The sequence below is a fragment of the Balaenoptera musculus genome, chromosome 1 (assembly GCF_009873245.2).
Source record: "Balaenoptera musculus isolate JJ_BM4_2016_0621 chromosome 1, mBalMus1.pri.v3, whole genome shotgun sequence".
NCBI lineage: Eukaryota > Metazoa > Chordata > Mammalia > Artiodactyla > Balaenopteridae > Balaenoptera > Balaenoptera musculus.
In genome coordinates, this window is record NC_045785.1 from 76,169,314 (window position 1) to 76,188,843 (window position 19,530).

General features: G+C 34.5%; 1 protein-coding gene across 1 annotated transcript in view; it reads left to right on the forward strand.

The window, feature by feature from the left end:
- Nucleotides 1–19,045, forward strand: part of SH3GLB1 (SH3 domain containing GRB2 like, endophilin B1) — a 35,221-nt gene extending 16,176 nt beyond the window's left edge. Inside the window, 7 exon segments of the mRNA XM_036858979.1 lie at nt 436–528; nt 4,020–4,058; nt 5,744–5,767; nt 11,055–11,144; nt 11,531–11,631; nt 17,407–17,635; nt 18,026–19,045. Of these exon segments, the coding sequence (XP_036714874.1) occupies nt 436–528; nt 4,020–4,058; nt 5,744–5,767; nt 11,055–11,144; nt 11,531–11,631; nt 17,407–17,635; nt 18,026–18,133 (684 nt within the window). The 3' untranslated portion in view covers nt 18,134–19,045.
- The last annotated feature ends 485 nt before the right edge of the window (nt 19,046–19,530 follow it).

Consider the following 19,530-nt stretch of genomic DNA (forward strand, 5'->3'; position numbering starts at 1 on the left):
TAGGCACTTCCTAGATTATCTGTTGAATAATTCTTTGTTGTGGGAGCTATACTGCATTATAAGATGTGTAGCAGCATCCCTGGCTTCTACCCAGTAGATGCTAGTAACGTCCCTCCCCCCATTGTGACAACCAAGAAGATACTGCCAAATGTTCCCTGGAGGGGCAAAACCACAAAATATTAAAACTAATATTCCTTTGTTTCTACCATCACCTGCCATCTTTCCCAGATATCTAGAATGTCTATCATTTTGAAATTGGAAATAGTGAGAAAATGGAGTCAGATACCTGAATCGTCACTTTAGAGCCAATTTTGTAATCATAGATCTTTATCAGATGATTCATGTATTTAATGGAGAATAATACTTTAAATATGTATGCTCTTACTGGATTTTTAGCCTCATTAGGCTTTTTTTTTTTCTTTCCTATATTTATAGAAAGAAAGGAAACTATTACAAAATAAGAGACTGGATTTGGATGCTGCAAAAACCAGACTAAAAAAGGCAAAAGCTGCAGAAACTAGAGCATCAGTAAGTAGTGTTTTTTTTAATAGAACAATATTTTAGGTTAATAACTTTAAGACTTGTAAAAGATTTCACTCATATAACATGCAAGCTGTAATCTATCATTAAGACTAGAATATGACTTTAGGGTATTGTTTTTGTGTTTTTAAACAAACTTTTCAGAACTTAATACATTCAAATCAGTGAAAAGTAGTCATATCAAGAGGCAATATTCTTATTTTAGTGATATACTTGTTGCTAAAAAACAAAAATTATAAGAGCCCTAAAGCTTTGTCATATTTTTTGAATAACCTCAGTGGTGATGGAAAATAAGTCTTCTGGAGATAGATTTATTATATTTGAAATAGAAAAACAGATAGTAATTAAGATGAGAATGAATCAAGTTTGAGAATGCTTGTGTATAGCTTAAAAATTAGATGTGACTCCCTTTCAACATGGGACTCAAACTGACCGAAGGAGTTGTCACCAAGAATAGTTCCAAAACTATTCAGACAGCGGCAACATGGAGTCCCAGGTGGCTGTTTTGAAGGGGAGGAAACCTGTTTGGATAAATAAGTTCTGGTATATTTTTCATAAAAATCAATCTCAGAGTAGTCTTTTAAGACTAAGTGGGTATATATTAAATATAGTAGTTCAATGATTTTATATATATGTATATGTGAGGATATATATATAACTTTAATAACTTTAAAGATTTTATTTATAAGCTTCTGATTTAATCTAATATTCATATAGTTTATGTCTTTTTTCCAAAGTTTGAAGAGATTAATCAGACTTGAATTGGAGCACCTTTAAGATAGTACAATATAAACAAGTATGAATTTATTACATGAAGCTAACAAGTTCATTCTTAACTTGAGCTAAGGGATATGTTTTGTTAAGAGACATGACATTCCCACTGCCTTCTGTTCCCAACTCACTACCACTACTATCGTCAAGAATCATTGCCTTAGGAGCATATTACCATGGTGCTGGTAGAAGTCTATTGTGGCTCTCTTGTTTTGGGAAAGAAAAGGTTGAGACTTGGTTTAGAGTGAAATTTAAAACTGGTAACTTGGTGTTGGACAGTGATGTCTTATGAGATTACCCAACACCTTATATGAGCAGAATAAATTATTTTCTTCTAGACAGTTCTCCTTTTGGAGATTCTGTATTAGCAACTGCTGGAGAAGAGCTATCTTTGACAAGACATTACTATCAAAATCACTGGCTAGTTCACCTCAGAATTCATGATGACATCATCATAAAGAACAGCCTGACTTCCCTAAACAAGCTTTTTGCAGAATTAGAACTTTACAGATGAATACCATAGATGGCAAGAGACTCTAAATTAGGATATTAATTTCTAAGTTGCTAACAGTAAACTTATATAGTAAAATATGAATTGGTTTTTAAGATACAAATTTCATAATCAGAAAAAATGTTAAATAAGGATCATTTGGAAATAAATGTTAGAACAGAATATCTTTATTTGAAATGTCTATATGTGCCCAGTGATTATGGAATAAGAATACAAAACTTTCTTTAACAAGCACTATTACAGAATAATGATAGGCTACTTTTTACTTGGAAAAGTGCCAGAGAGTTCATAAATTTAACAGTATACCAGGTTCTCTGATTATTCTAATATTTTACCACTGCTATTAAAAATGTGTAGGAACCAAATATAATAGTAAGACAAATTTTGAGAGATATTTCCTTTTGATATATCCAGAAAAGATGTTGACAGTTTTCTGTGCTGTGTATTATTGAGGACAAAATTTTTTCCATGAGAATTTACATTTAAAAATAAAAAGACTATACAAATGAATTTTCAATAATTGTTTGTACACAGCTTTTCCAGAATTTATATATTGCATAAAACAAAATTTAACTGTAGCCAAATATTAAAAATATTAGTCTAGACAAAAATTCACATTTCCTGATTTTAGTTGTGTTCTTTGCCTCTAGATAACCAACTTGTTTTTCTTCAAACTTTATAGCAGTAAGTCTGAAATACTTTGGAAAGGAAAAGTCCTCTTAGTTTGTTATCACATAAAGCCTTGAGGCATGCCTATATTTTGTGATTTTTTTCCTTTCTCTGTATTTCTCTTCCGTTTACTTGAGAATACAGAAAAATTGAAACCACTAGGAGTTTGTTTTTCCTTTTTTTTTCTTCTTTGACCATTTCCTGCTCCTAGTTGGTGGCTGAGGAGGTTACTCTAACCTCAGACTTTCTTTGCTTTTACTACTCTTTGTAAATTCCTCGGATTGTTTTGTGACTAGTTGTTCCTCTCTTAAGGAAGATTTGGGACCTGTGCATGTCAGCACTTTTTAAAAATTTGTTTACTAGTTTCTTGTGACCTGTTTTAATTCTAGATTTACTGAATGCTAATTTTGTACAAGGTGCGTTTGCTGAGGAAGGAGTTCATATTAGATAGTACAAACCTCTGCTGCCTCAGTTTTACATCTGGTATAGTAGATTGAATTTTTTGGTGATTTTGCCATACCAGTAAAATATTTCTGCTATATTCAATATTGCTACTTTACTAATCTGTTTTATTAGTTAATGTGTTGAAGAATGGTAAAGCAACATCAAAGACCATTTCTCAAAATATACCATTGATCAGAAAAGAGAAAAACCTCCCTGAATATTTTACACAATGAACAAAGTACAAGCTTTGAAAATAGTATAAAGACTTACATCAGAGAAGGCAAAAACAAAATATAACTTCTGCATTTAAGTTATAGGCACTGACATTTGTTAACCTAACTTAGGTCTATATAAACTTTTTAAAAAATCATTTTAGAATGTTGTTAATGGGAAGAAAAAAATCATCTGGTTTCAAAGCTCTCTGATATTGAGAGGTTTAGATGTCTGTTACTTTTGGGTATCCAAACATGATGGAAAATACATTTTCAAGTAACATAACAAGTATGTCCCTCTGCCCACTTAAGCATTTCCACAGCAGTCTATGTCTTTAATCTGCAAACTGAGTGAATTTATAGCACCATCATATAACCTAACTTTATGTACATATATTAGAATTTAAAGTTTATTAAAAATACAAGGATTGACATGCCTTTCATATATTTCTTCAGGGTATGCTAAGACCTGTGAGGCTGATTGAAAGAGAACTTGGTTGAAGGCATCATACATTAATAAATAGAAATGATCTTTGAATAGGGAAATTGTGGGTAGGCAGAATGGCTTTCATAGGTGAAAATTTAATAAAAATTTAGGAAATTGTGGCAGTTTTTAAAGTGATGCATTTCCCTAAATAATTCTAATTTAAAATCAAGCATCAACCATGTTTTTATCTTCGAAAATTGACTCTTTTGAAAAAATTGAACAGGTACCATTATATGAAATTCCGTAGTTGGATTTTTTTTTTAAGTAGAAGACCATTTTATCAGTTCTTAATACTTGTTTGTGTGTTCTTTAGTGTGCAGAAGTAACTTGTTTTACTGTGTTCATTGGTATAATGTGTTCTTTGTCTCTTACCTATGCACTTAAGCAACTAAACTCAGCACGCCTTGAAGGAGATAACATTATGGTAAATTTCTCTTACATGCTCAACTTCCTGCATGTAAAATGGCTGAAGGTTTGTTGGCCTACCATGTTTTCTACATCTTGAATAAAGTGCCTTCTCTTGCTATTATCTACATGTAAAGTCTAAAGTAGTTGAAGCCATGCATTCATTAGTCTAACAGAAAATGCAGAGAATACTAGCTGAAGAAATATTGGAACTTGAAGAAAAGAAATTGTGTTCTAATTGCCAAATTCAGCTGTGCCAAATTAAGATTTCAGAGTCTGAATTTGTACACAAATACATAAATATTTACATGTATTTATACTACACATAAATATATAGTACCTTTTATACATAATAAAAGATGTTTAATTTAGCTGGCACTTCATATTTTCACTGTTGGCAAAGGAAATTAACAAAATTTACATAAAGAAATGTATAAGATATACAGATTTACTTTGCTTCACAGTACCTTCAGTGTTTACCTTAATTTTCACCCAAATTCAGCATAGAATTAATTTCTTCTGCAATTCCAGGCCAAGACAAACCCCAGTAGTTGAGGTATTTCTGTAATGTTGAAACCTGTCCAGTGTTAATTCACTTAGGAGAGTTGCAGAATAGTGATAGCTTTGAATTGGGAATGAGAATTATTCTGTAATATCCTTTGTATATTATTGAGCTTGATTTGAGGCAATTTTTGAGATGTTAAGTGTTTTTAATTTTTTAACAAGATAGAAATCTGAACATAGTCCCAAAATTCATAAATGTTAGCCAATAAAGATTTATAGATACAGTGTTTGGTATAATACTCCTGGGTGTATTACTGCATAGAAGTAGCATAGACTCTGCCGTATAAGTAATAAATAATTGGCAGTTCTTATTTGTTAAATCAATTGACTACTTTTATTTCACTAGCACTGAACTAAAAGGAGGGGAAAAAAACATGTAATAGAAAAGATTATTGTACAGAATATGTAGAATGCATTTGTTTTTTTAAACTACTATAATTATTGAAGCCCTGGCTAAATTAGAGCTTTCCTTAGATAGCAAGAGAATGCATTCATTTATTTCCATTGTCCTATCTGTATGTAGGTAAATGAGAATTGTGAGACTGTTTCAGTCATTGGTAATTTAGCATATAAATCATATATTTTTTTAATCTTAGGTAAAAATACCCTAAACAGCAAGACTTTGTTTCATTTATTAGACATTTGCTATCTACTTACAGTAAGATGTATTTAACTCTGGTAATTTTAAGTTCATTATATCTCAAGTTCATTGTGCCCCCCACCATGGCTATATCAACATTTAGTGTCCATTATCCTTGCTTTATTATAACTTACTAAAATTGCAGAATTTTGGGACCTAAATGAGAAATTAGAAATCATATACTCTAAACCTCTCATTTTACTGATGAGAATACTAGAACTGAGGCATTAAATATTCCAGTTTTGGAAAACTGTTATTAAGTTATAGATTAGTATAAGGTTCAAACATCAATAGTATTGATACATATGAAGGCATACTTTCACAGTATATTAAGCTCTACTGATTTAATTATTACTGTGTTTAATCTGTTAATGTGATTCTGGAAAAGAGAGTATGCCATGTAATTAAAATATTTACATTTTTCTATAGTAAGTTTGTAGAAAATGTTAAATTCCAACTTTCATGCTCTATATTTTTCTCTAATTTTTAATGCTGGCTAGATTTGGGCAGAGGAAGTGACAAAAGTAAGTAAATCGTTAAACTACAGAATTATGAAACAAGAATTTAATTGTCATTCATTCAGTAAATCTTTATTGGGCAACAACTATGGGGCCAATCACAGTCTTTGTTACTGTATCTTATAAAATCTGAAAATTATTATTGAAAGCTCAGATCTGTTTGGCTAGTAGTAGTTCCACAGAGTAATAGAACAATGCTGCAGAGATGTGGTTTGCACACACTCTAATAAATACTAGATAGCTGTTATATTAAGTGTAATCCTTACAACGCCTTGTCAGAAGACAGTTTTAAATACTTGACTTGGTTTATTCATATGATAATTATATAAAATATAGTTAACACGATGTCCTGTATCCTCAGAGAAGTGAATATATATCATGTCACACAAATGAATTTTCAGGGTAACTGAAGCTTGTTCTCTACAGCACCAAAGCTAATATTTCTGTCATTTTAGTTGAAAATATTTGCAAAAAATTAAATACAGGATAGCATATATTTAACTTCATTACAGTTAGAGTCATTATTATGAACATCCGTTATTGTACTGTGCAACAGTTGGATCCGTTGTTTTTGAAGTATGTTGTCTCCTCCCTCAATGTCAGACTGTCCCTTTCAGAAGCTGTCCATATTACTGCTACTGCCAGTCTGTCTGCCTGTGCTACCATTTCTAATCTGTTCTTGGCTGGGAGAATAACTAAAGCAAGGAATAAGGAATAAAATTATGACTTCAGTGCAGATTTGTTTCAAGTGCTATTTGAGGTCTTCAGAAGCATTTTTCATTTACTTCTCATGTTCAGAATCTGACCTTGAGTTGAGGACAGTGCTGGGGATTGAGGGCAGGTGTTAATTGGGCCCCTGAATATTAAGTAGTTTTACAAACTTCAACTTCTTATTTTCTGACTTTGTAGGATTGCTGACTATACAGTCTTGTTTCATGCATAGGTTGTGGAGCATAACTTGGAAATCTAATGTGAAATTCTTGACTTACGCTCTCACCCCCCCTTTGTGGAATCCATTCATCAACTTAGTTATGGTTACACCCTGGCCTCTGATTTCTTCCTGAATGTCTAGCGTGAAAAGGGGGCAGAGTAACATAGAAGAGAAAAAAGGTTGATCAAGAAAGCCAGGGTCTCTTCCACTTTGGTTAGCATGCAGGTACACCAAAAAATTTCTGATTTGATTCTGCAGTCTCTACAAATTTGGGAAATAGTTGATATAATGGCAAGAAACTCATGAAACATTATTATGTTTGTATATGTGAAAAAAGCTTAAAATATAGCAAAATGGGTTTCTGGATATATTTTCCCTCTATTCTCACTTCTGTCATTTTTATAATTTAAAAATGTATAATTTAAAAACTACATATTCCTGGAATATTTTAAGATTTAAGCCCCTAGAAAAAGTAGTTAACACTGACCTAGATTGTCATAGCAAATGCCTCAGAAGCTTGACCAAAATTTCTGGCTTAAAATAAGTTGCCCAGTCCTGATAAAACAAACCAACACATTCTTGCCCTTTTTCCAGCTTACATCCTAAAAGAACTCTTCTTGCTTCTCTAACCCAAGCTGTGCTCTAGATCAGTTAGCACAGTAACAGTAGTTCTAAGCAGTAGAAGATCTTTTGCCTAGAACTCTGTGTCTTAATTGTAAAATTAAGTTGGGGAATGAGATCTTCTGGAGGACTGAATAAAAACTCTTTAAATTCATTGTCTTTCTTTAAACCCTTTTTATCTTTCTTTCTAAAATGGATTATTTTCTTCCTAAGCAAATTACTTATGCTGAACCTAATTTCAGTTACCTCAGCCTCTCAGGTTAATTATTATGATGAATTACATGTGTCAGAAGTAGAGGTGGTTTGGGACATTAGACTGTTTGCAGCCATCCCAAACACACTGAAACTTGTTCAAGAAACAAGATTTGTTTCCTTCCTGTCATTTACCTTTTCTAAATATAAAGTCTAGATTGTACAAAAGAATGACTTCCTAGGCTTTGTATTATGGTGCTTTCTTCACAGTTAAATAAATTTTGCTCAAACATAGAAGACTGATCCTTTGTCCTTAATGAGATCATTTTATATTTTTTATTCAGTGTTTTTATTTGTTTTATAAATTTATTTTTTTAACATCTTTATTGGAGTATAATTGCTTTACAATGGTGTGTTAGTTTCTGCTTAATAACAAAGTGAATCAGCTATACATATACATATATCCCCATATCTCCTCCATCTTGCATCTCCCTCCCACCCTCCCTATCCCACCCCACTAGGTGGTCACAAAGCAACGAGCTGATCTCCCTGTGCTATGAGGCTGCTTCCCACTAGCTATCTATTTTACATTTGGTAGTGTATATATGTCAGTGCCATTCTCTCACTTCGTCCCAGCTTACCCTTCCCCCCTCCCCGTGTCCTCAAGTCATTCTCTACGTCTGCATCTTTATTCCTGTCCTGACCCTAGGTTTCTTCAGAACCTTTTTTTTTTTTTTTTAGATTCCATATATATGTGTTAGCATACGGTATTTGTTTTTCTCTTTCTGACTTACTTAACTCTGTATGACAGTCTCTAGGTCCATCCACCTCACTACAAATAACTCAATTTCATTTCTTTTTATGGCTGAGTAATATTCCATTGTATATATGTGCCACATCTTTATCCATTCATCTGGTGATGGACATTTAGGTTGATTCCAAGTCCTGGCTATTGTAAATAGTGCTGCAGTGAACATTGTCATACATGGCTCTTTTTGAATTATGGTTTTTTCAGGGTATATGCCCAGTAGTTGGATTGCTGGGCCATATGGTAGTTCTATTTTTAGTTTTTTAAGGAACCTCCATACTGTTCTCCATAGTGGCTGTATCAATTTAGATTCCCACCAACAATGCAAGAGGGGAGGGTTCCCTTTTCTCCACACCCTCTCCAGCATTTATTGTTTGTAGATTTTTTGATGATTCTAAGAGTCATGTACCACAATGTTCATTGCAGCTCTATTTACAATAGCCAGGACATGGAAGCAAATTTATTTATTTTATTTTATTTTTTTAAATTTTTGGCTGTGTTGTGTCTTCGTTGCTGCACACGGGCTTTCTCTAGTTGCAGCGAGCTGGGGCTACTCTTCGTTGCATTGCACGGGCTTCTCGTTGCAGAGCACGGGCTCTAGACGCGCGGGCTTCAGTAGTTGTGGCACGAGGGCTCAGTAGTTGTGGCTCACGAGCTCTAGGCTCAGGCTCAGTAGTTGTGGTGCACGGGCTTAGTTGCTATTCAGTGTTTTTAGCTTTAAAACATTATTTCCATTTCAGTCTCAAGCTTCCTAGTCACTTTTAATCTGCTACCTAGCTTACTTACTTACACCTTGTACAGAAATATTGCCATTTAGTAGACTTTCCTGCCATTTCTACTAAAGGCTGTTAAATCAAGTTGTACTTTCACAATCAAACCTATATGGAATTAGCCTCATTTGTTTTTGAAGTGCGTTTATTTTTGGTTTGCTGTTGTTACCTCTATCAATCAAAACCTTTCAACCAAGCAGAACGGTAAATAGTGCAAATGTAACACTGAAGTGATTGGTTTTCCTTAATACTTTTTTAGGAAGAACATTGATTCTCTTATTCTCCTGTGACTTTTTTCTACTACATACTAGCTTCCAGATGAAGCTTATTACTTCAGCCCTGTTATCAAAACACCATGTATTCTTATTTTGATCAAGTAAATTTAATTTTAACTCTTGACTTGTTGAATAATTCAAGCTTATTTCCATAAATCCAGTCTAGTGGTCAAGTCTTAGTCCTCCCTGCCATATCTTTTGCCAATGGTATGAGAATGATTATAGCAACTGATTGTCTCTTTTGCTGCTACCTCATTGTTGACTATTTCACTGGGTTAGCTATTGTCACCAAAGGGTGAAGGAGAGGGAGAAGGGGTATGAAAGGAAAAAGTTCACACCTTGTTTATATACTTACTACAGTCTTGGAAATACTGTAATTATTTGGATGGCGCGGGAGCAATTTATCCTGGAGAGGTAGTGGGAAATATCATTATAGTGATATTATCACCAATACTAGTTCCCAGTGGGGGATAAACTAACTATTTTGAATGACCTGTGAGATTTTATTTTTTCCTCCTTACTACCAAGCAACTCTGACTAAAGGTTTGTGAGGATGTTTTTTTGCCAGTACGTAACTATTTTTAGATTTTTTTTTTTTTTTTGGTAAACTGTTTTGTCCTAGCACTAAACCTATATCAGATAGTTGAAGCTAGTAGTGGTGTGCTATTACGCACATCTCTTTCTAGCTCTGAGGTCAGTGACTTCACCTTGGTAACTTGAAATCAGCTGTGGTAGGAGTATTTATACCATTGAAACTCAGCACATTAGAGCTTTTTTTTCCCCTGGAGAGCCAGTTTACCAGCACACCATTGATTAAAGGTCACCCATAACTTGCAGAAAAACCCTAGCATATCTTATAGATAATATTTCTGCTTAAGACATATTCTATGCAAAGTTTGGAAAGAAAACTAAAAAAGACATTTATGTAGGATAAAGAATCCTTTGAGGGAACCTAAGAACTATGTCCCTAGAAACAAGTATATGCTTGATAACTAAACCCATGAGGTTAAAGTCCTAGCTTCACTCTGAAGTTGTTTCATTTGAGATTGAAGCCTATATAACTTCAAAGTAAAGTAGCTACAGTAATAATTGAGAATTTTTTGAAATAATTTATACAAGTAAACTGGTAATCTTAAGGTTTCATAAAATGTTAAAAATTAGCAAAATTGATACTAGAAAATGTATGAAAATAGATTGACTGCCCCATAGTAGTTTTCCTAGGCTTTTATGTTTATGTCATTAAGCTTTGGCATTAATAGATTCTTTTAAGTACCAGTAAGGAGTCAGTTCTGTCTAGATTAAGTAACATAGAAAAGCTAAGTTCTAGAAACCAGGGACCGGTTTAGATACAAAGCAGAATCAGGGAATTGCCAGATTATCATTTGGGGTTTGTTTGGGGGATTTTTTTTTTTAAACATCTTTATTGGAGTATAATTGCTTTACAGTGGTGTGTTAATTTCTGCTTTATAACAAAGTGAATCAGTTATACATATACATATATCCCCATATCTCCTCCCTCTTGGGTCTCCCTCCCACCCTCCCTATCCCACCCCTTAAGGTGGTCACAAAGCACTGAGCTGATCTCCCTGTGCTATGTGGCTGCTTCTGTTTGGGGGATTTTTTAACTGTCTAAATGAATGTACATAAAATGGACTAAGTCCTCTAATGAGATTCTAAAACTGTGTTCCAATTTAAGTCTGAACAGGAATTAAGAATAACTCAAAGTGAATTTGATCGTCAAGCAGAGATTACCAGACTTCTGCTAGAGGGAATCAGCAGTACACACGTGAGTGTTCATTCATTGGAAATTCATTTGGAACAAAAGACTTTGATAGTCTTAGGGAAATTCTTGGAGGAAAAACTGAACTTCCTTTTCAGTCATTTATCAAGATATTTAAATTGTAGCACTTTTCAAGGTACATGAAGAAATATTTTAAATTTTTGTTTACACCTCATCACCTGATGAGATAGTTCTCCCGCCATCATCAAGTCCATTTGATGTTTTTTGTTTTTTGGGTTTTTTTGGCTAAACAGTTTGTTGTTGTAAATTGTAGTAAAATGATAGATACTGATGATTTACCCCGAGTACAGTGTCGTGCTCTGTCTTCCCTTAGCGTGTGCCACTTTAAGTAGATTATAGAGCTAAGAAGTGACTCTAATTTTCCTTTACAGGCCCATCATCTCCGCTGTCTGAATGACTTTGTAGAAGCCCAGATGACTTACTACGCACAATGTTACCAGTACATGTTAGACCTCCAAAAGCAACTGGGAAGGTGGCAATTTCCTTTTCATACATGAAACTCCTGATAAGAGAAGAAATTCAGATTTTTCCATATGAACTAGTAATAGAGGTGAAAAATGGAAGAATTAAAGGCTTTTATTAGATTGCTTAGAATCAGTTTTTTTTTTTTTTTTTTAAGGAAAGTGATTATCACACTTCTGAGGTAACAAAGACATTTTGAGCTCTTCTGGCACAGAAAAATGTTAACAGGGATGGGAAGATAATTTAAGTGAATACCTTTTTAGTGCTGTGTAAAGAAAGCTTAAAAGCGTTTGAAGTTCACTTTTCTCTTGAATACCTTTGCAGGTGGTTGAGGGAGATATAGTTATATTGACACTTAGTTGCCCTTAGAGGTAAACTAATTTGTACTTATTCATTACTTGTTCACTGTTAAAAAGATTTTAGAATATTCTGTAAGACCTCAAGCCCATTGATGTTATTATTTTGAGTGTGGTAATATACTTTACAGCACATATGTAAAGCAGCACAGCTCAATCATTCGTTCTCAAATATTTATTGAACACCTCTCGTATCCAAGCACTGTTCTATACTCTGGGATTATATCAGCAAGCAGAACAGGCAAAATTGCTTACCTTTATGGAGCTAACGTTGTAAGGTGACACTGAAAATAAAAGATGTACAGGACAAACATGGTCTCTGCTCTCACAATGAACACTTAAAGTCTAGGTAGAAGTACAGGCCATAGGTGGACAGGCCATGTGATAAGTGGAAAGAGAAGTTCAGATTACTGTAAGGGACATCTAACTGTGACTCAAGTGAGTCTAGCAAAGATTCACAGATGAAATTATTTTAGTAGGAATAATCTAGATGAAGAAAGAGGCAGGGACAAATATTCCAGGCAGAGGAGGAATATGTATATGAAAGGGCCAGAGGAAAAAGAGTGTGGCAAGTTCAGGAAACTGACAATAGTTCATTCTGGTTGGATCATAGTGTTCAAATTTCAAATGGGATAGTAGATGTGGCTAGAATAATGAAGCCAGGTCATGTCATGAATGCCCTTTAAAATAAGTAATGATAAGGAGTTTGGAATTTACATAGTGAGGAACCATTAAAGCAGGGGAGTGATATATAATATTTGAAGGAGGAATATCAAGAGAAGTTATTTCAAGGAATAAGGAGAAAAAAAAAACCCCATCACTTTGTTCTTCCTTTCTGCATATTAATCCTTCAAAACTAGACTTAGAACAAAATTAGGCACATCCACAAAACCAATTTTGGATCTTGAAAATGAGTTGTAGTCTAATACCACTGGTTATTCTAATAGGATTTACCGAAGTATTTACACTTCTATATATTTGAAGTTTTGTTACTGGTATTAATATCTGAAATCAGAACACTACTCTATCCCCACATCATTACAAGTATTTTAAGCCGAAGAAGCCTTAGTACTTCCTGTGCACTTTGTCCTGATACTCTCACAGTGCAGCAGAGGGGTTGCTGTTGAAACCATTCATTCTTGCATTCTGCTTAAGGCCATACAAATGCTTGGAACTCAGCCATTCACACAAAATCTAGTCATTGATGTGCTGAGGTAGGTACTGTTATTATCCACATACAGATAAGGAAACAGAAGAGCTAGTTATAAGATTAGTAATTGTGTTTTATTTTTAAATAATTGGAAAGTTTAACATATTGAGCTACAGTGGCAGGAAGTCTAGAGTTTTTTAAAGTTATCAGTAAAAGTTCTTAGAAGGTGAAGATGGCCTTTCAGGGTTTTTTTGTTTGGTTTGGTGTTTCGTTGTTTTTCTTTTTACCATTAATTTCCCAAAGTTGACATAGGTAGACCTCAGTGGCTAAACAAAAGCTAATTATACTAGTAAATTTGAAAGTAAAGTCCATGGTTAAAGACTTTAAAAATCGTGTGTGTGTACACAAACATATGTAGGGAGAGAGAGCTTATCTTTTTTTTTCTCTTCAGAAATGTATATATTTAATCACTGCCGAGTTCACTGAGGAAGGGATGCTAGGAAATGTGTTCTTAACTTTAGAGTGAAACTTGAATTAGAAATTATTTCTTTTTATCATTAGAACCCTTTTACCCATCAGAGGAACATTTGCTTTTAATTTTTACAAGTGCCTTATTCTAGGCATCAAGGATACAATGTAAACAAAATAACCATATCCCTGCCTTCATGGATCGCTGCATTCTATTTAGGGGTAGAAGGGAGTAGAAAATCAATGTCTATGAATTACATAGTCTATTAGAAGGTGATAAATGCTATGGAGAAAAATACAGCAGGGAAGTACCTTGGTTAGAGTAGAGGTTTACAGTAGTCAGGAAAGACAGATTGGAAAGATGTGAGGAAACAAAGCACGCAGGCATCTTAGAGATGCTCCAGAGAGGAAGTACAAAAACTCTAAAGCAGGAACATAGCTGTATGTTCAGGCAACAACAAGGAGAGCTTAGCTGGAGATTAATCCAGGAAACAGAGAGCTAAGATATGTAGGGCTTTGGAAGCCACTCTTTGGACTTTGGGCTGTACTCAGAGATGAGGAAGTCTGGAGGATTTTGAGCTGAGGAGTGACATGATTTGATTTTAACCTTTAACAAGATCATTCCTGCTGCTCTGTTGAGGATAGATGTTAGAGGTCATGAGTATAAGCTGACAGACCTGTTTGGAGCCTGTTGCAATAACTTGTCAATAATCCAGTCAGGAGATGACCGGTGGCTTCTTGGATCGGGGTGATTGTGATAGATGTGGTAGAAGTGCTCAACCCTGGGTGTGTTTTAATAAAGGTAAAGCCAGCAGGGTTTGCTGACACACTTTCTGTATATGAGGCTTAGAGCTGTCAAGAAATTTACTACTGCAGTGTTTGGCCTGAGCAACTGAAAGAATGGAGTTTTGGTTAATTAAAATGGGGAATGCCCCCAGGAGGAGCAGGTTGGGGTGGGGAAGGCATGTGAGGTATATCAGGAGCCCAGTTTTGGACATGTTTAAGTTTGAGATATGAACATCTGAGTGAGATATCCATTTTAGGATATACAAGTCTGGAAATTGGGGGTGGGGGGTGAATTAGAGGTATAAATTAGAGAGTTGTCAGCATATCAAGGATATTCAAATCTGTGAGACTAGATGAAATTACCAGGGAGTTAAGTACAGGTAGAGAAAAACAGAGAACCAAGGGCTGAGCCCTGAAGTACTCCAACAAAGAGTTGAGGAACCAGCTAAGGAAGATGGTAAGGAATGAGCACTGAGGTAAGATGTAAACCCAAGTGTGGCCTTGGAATAAGCTGTAAAAAGTGAGGGGAGGTGGTCCACTGTGACCACTAGATAGGTCAAGTGAAAGAGAACTGTTAGTGGACCATTGGATTTTGAACATTGCTTGACCTTGACGAGTAGTTTAGTTAGTGGAACAGTAGGAGCAAAAGCTTGTTGTTAATGTAAAGGAATGAAGGAAAAGAACTGTGACAGTAAGTTTAGATAAGTCTTTCAAGGAGCTCTAGTGTAAAGAGAAACAGAAATGAAGCACTAGCCAGAGGAAAAAGTGGAGTCTAGCACATTTTTGTGGGTTTTTTTTAAGATAGGAGAAATAAGAGCATGATTGTAATCTGATAAGAATGATACAGTAAATGGAGAAAATATAATATTAGAAAGAAAGGGAAGGATTGGTAGTGTGATATCCTTGAGAGGAGATTTTGTACACAGGTGGAAAACTTAACCTTAAAAAAATTAATCTTAAGAGCATAGATAGCTCATCTGTAGTAGGAGAGTTGACCAAAGCATGGATGTTTCCTGATTGGTTTTTCTCCTCTCAGTTAAAAAAGGGAAGCAACTTATCAGCTGATTATAAAGGTTAGGGGAGAATTGCTGGAATTTTGAGGATGGATGAAGGGGTATGAAATAGTCATCAGCAGAATGTTTAAAGTGGGTAGACTAGAGAAAATGTAGTGTAGTTGCCAGGCAGCATTGTGGACCCGCTTTAGGTTCCTACTCATTCATTGAGTGTGAGACCAGACAACATGGTTTTGTAGTTTTTACTGTCATAGTACATAACATGGATACTGAGTAGATAATTAGATTTTTTACCAAACGAGTAGTATGAAGTAAGTGCATAGGATATGAAGTCGTACGCAGGAGGTGATTATAATAATTTACCTTGGACACGAAGGGCAGGTTGGTAGGATGATAGACGGTAGGTCTGTGGAGGGACTGTAGATCCAGGATAGCCTTGTTGAAATGAGAGTGCGAGGGGAAACAAGATGATGGTCAGAGAATGGGATGTTGGAAATTATGATTATTGTAAAGGTTATAGTTTTTGGAATTGGGTAAGGTCTAGATGAGGCATGGGAGTGGGTGACTGAACTAGGGTCAGCCCAGAATCACTGGAAGAGAAGAGCTCACCGGATCTGACAGGCCAAAGTTCAAATAATTGTCTACATGGATATTAGAACCACCGAGAATTAAGATACACTGTTAGTGAGCCAGGAGCTAAAATCCAGAAATAAAGGGAAAAGAATGAGACACCTGTAGATGATTGCAACAAGAGATGGTAGGTAGTATATAGCTGAATAACATGAAATTCAAAGATTAGGTAGGATTGGTTAGGGAGAGGAGTATAGGAATGGTAATGAGGAACGTGCAACTCCTTCAACATCCACCTCTAGGCTCAATGATGAAGGGAGTGTGGGAGATTAAACACAAGCATCAGGAGGTGAATGGAAGGGTTAGAGAAGAGGTTAAGGATAAAGGGAATTTTGCTGCTGGCTGACTCATTTCCAGATGGCACAGGAGTCATGAAAACTATTTTATGAAGGGATTAATTTCACCTACCCTACCAGATGAAGCATTTTATATTTTAACTAATGGATTTATTTAAACTTAAATATGAATTTTCATAGGATTTTTTTCAACCTTAGAAGTGGTTGGATTAGAATGATGATAGGCCAGCCATCTTATGCTGTTTTCCATTGAGTATTATTGGAGAAACAGTAGGCTTACAATAAATGGAAAATTATCTTTAAACTATTTATAAGCACATTGATCACAGGGATTTCACTAATTCCTAATAAAACTTTTATTTTTCCCCTAAAAAATAGAAGACAAAATGAACTTGTGACATCTGCCCTATTCTCCCATTGAGTCTTCATTATGTTAATTATCAGTCATAACATATTATTTGAATGTCCATCCCCTCACTTGTCTACATGTCCATAAAGGAATGGTATTGTTTCATGTTTATATCTCAGCTTGTGGTGGTGATGTTGGACATGTAGATACTCAATAAATACTTGAATGAACAGGAAAATGTGATTGGATCAATTTTATGAAAAAGAGTTCAATTATTTAAATATTTCTCAAAGAATTAACTTGAGAAAACTTCGCTCTTGTAGTAGTATCTAACATTTAAGTAAGTTTTTCATTGGTATTTTTATTTAACAATTCATAAAGGGAGGAAAAGATTAATAGAACATACTTATAGAAGGTTGTTGGAAATATCATAAACTCATTTTTCTGGAAAAAGAAAACCATTGTGTTTTTTAAAAACTTTTTTAAGTTTATACTTGTAAAGATGGCTTTGAAACAGACTTTCAAGGATTTTATATTTAAAAACAACCTGCATTTTCTCTAATGTAATTGACCCTAGAGGGGTGAGCTGGATAGCGCACTTTGTCATTAAAATATTAGCATCCTCAAATCTTTAGCCAAAGTGAAGGTTGGTAGAAGGTAAACACTGCCCCCAAGTGGTGGTATACAGGAACTTTGGTCACTTGCAAGTAGATAATTGGCCATTTTCTTTTCAACAGTTTTCCATCCATTTATCATTGTAACAACAACCAGACTTCTGTGGCACCTATACCATCTGCTTCATCAAACGTGATTGGTTCTTCTGCCTTGACTTCAACAAGTGGCCTAGTAATCACCTCTCCTTCCAACCTCACTGACCTTAAGGAATGCAGTGGCAGCAGGAAGGCCAGGGTTCTGTATGATTATGATGCTGCAAACAGTACTGAATTATCACTTCTGGCAGATGAGGTGAGTAATGCGGGTATAAAAAGAAAACTATATCATAGATTGACTTACCTTCCAGTATAACAAAATGCAAATTCCTCATTACTTATTTGGAAATAGTTTATTATGAATGTTTTCTTAGATTGAGGCGGGTTATATTAACATTTTATAATTTTTTAACTACTATTTTTTAACAAAATAGAACATCACAGAAATATTTAAAGCCTTTAACTGCTAAATAACTAGATTTCTAAAACTATCTCTAATAAAATCCTTTATCTTTCACCAAATTGATAATAATGTTTAAATTCTTTGATAGTGAATAATTTATACTTTAAACAAATTAAGTCTGATTAGTTTTCTGTGTGTTTATTTCTTAACATAGTTAATAACTGGAAATGTTTTATTTTGTAGGTAATCACTGTTTTCAGTGTCGTTGGAATGGATTCAGACTGGCTAATGGGGGAAAGGGGAAACCAGAAGGGCAGGGTGCCAATTACCTACTTAGAACTGCTCAATTAAATAGGTGGACTATGAAAAGATACACCGTATTTATATACAATTAACTCTTAATAAAGCAGGTTTAAGTATCTTCCATGTTAATGTCTTAAGAGACTGAAAAGAAAATACTAGCCATCAAACTGGCCTTTCTGCCAAGAAAATTGCATGGTAAATATTTCATTACAGAATTTATGTTAAAGCTTTCATGCCAAGAATGTTTTCTTACAAAATTCTCTTTCTACTGAGGTTTCACTAATAAGTAGCTTCTACTTTTGAGCCCCAACTTAAAGCAGAACTCTTTTCTACTGAATTTTTCATTAATGGCAAGCTTTTTCTTTTACGTAAAATAAATTTATTGTGAATTGATACGTGACTCATTTATTAGGTATAAGTAATAGCCAAAGAATAAAGTTAAAATTTGTTTTTAACTGTTGGTCTAAAAAGAGCTCTAGGATGTAAACCTCTTTTGTAAAAAATATAATGTTTCTGAATGTTTTCATAAACAGAAATGCAGTTATACCATGTTTACCTTGTTTTCCAGCAGACATGGAATGATTACAATATTCTAGTTCAGTGAGTTATTCTGAGGGTTTTTTGTTTTATTAAACACTACTGAATGATTTCTTAAGCGTAACTAGTCCTTGAGAAGTATTACCGTATTTCTCTAGTACATTTGCGTTTAAGGTTCTAAAACATCTGGGACAAATTCAATTCACTAAATAATGTTTTTAAGATTGTTCAATTGGTACTGTTTAATCCATAATCAGAATTGGATCTGTTAAGAAGATACTGCAGTAAAGAGAATTTGTTCTTATTGAACAACAAATCCTTATAAAAATGGATTAGCACAACTGTGTTCATTATAGAGTAAATTGTATGCAAACAATACACTTTTGGTTACTTTGAGCCTACAAATAAAATTTTGAAAATTTACTAATGAACTTAGGTTATCTTGATCAGGCTCTCTAGTTATGAAACACACACTAATGAAATGATTAGTGATATACTTGGAATCAGAAAATTGCTATTTGGACCACTGTTATGAATCAGCAGATTATTTCCATGTCAGGACTTCTGCTCTCATCTTCATTCATTCATTCTTTAGTCAGACATTTGTTGGGGGCCAGGCACTATGCTGATCAACTGGGAATACAACCCTGAACAAGATGCACACAGTTCTTCCCCCTACAGATCTTAAAAGACTGGTGGAGGATACAGAAAAATAAGTAAGCAATGGTCATATAACAGAATCGGTGTCATGATGATAGAAGAAATATAGGGTTAGTGTGTTTCAGAGCTTTGGGAGTCACCTAATTCAGATTTGGGGAGTGGGAGATGGTTTGGAGAGGAAGTGTTCTAGGCAGAGGAAGAAGTTGTGACAGGCCTGGAGCTAAGAGAATGTAGCACATTCTTAAAGC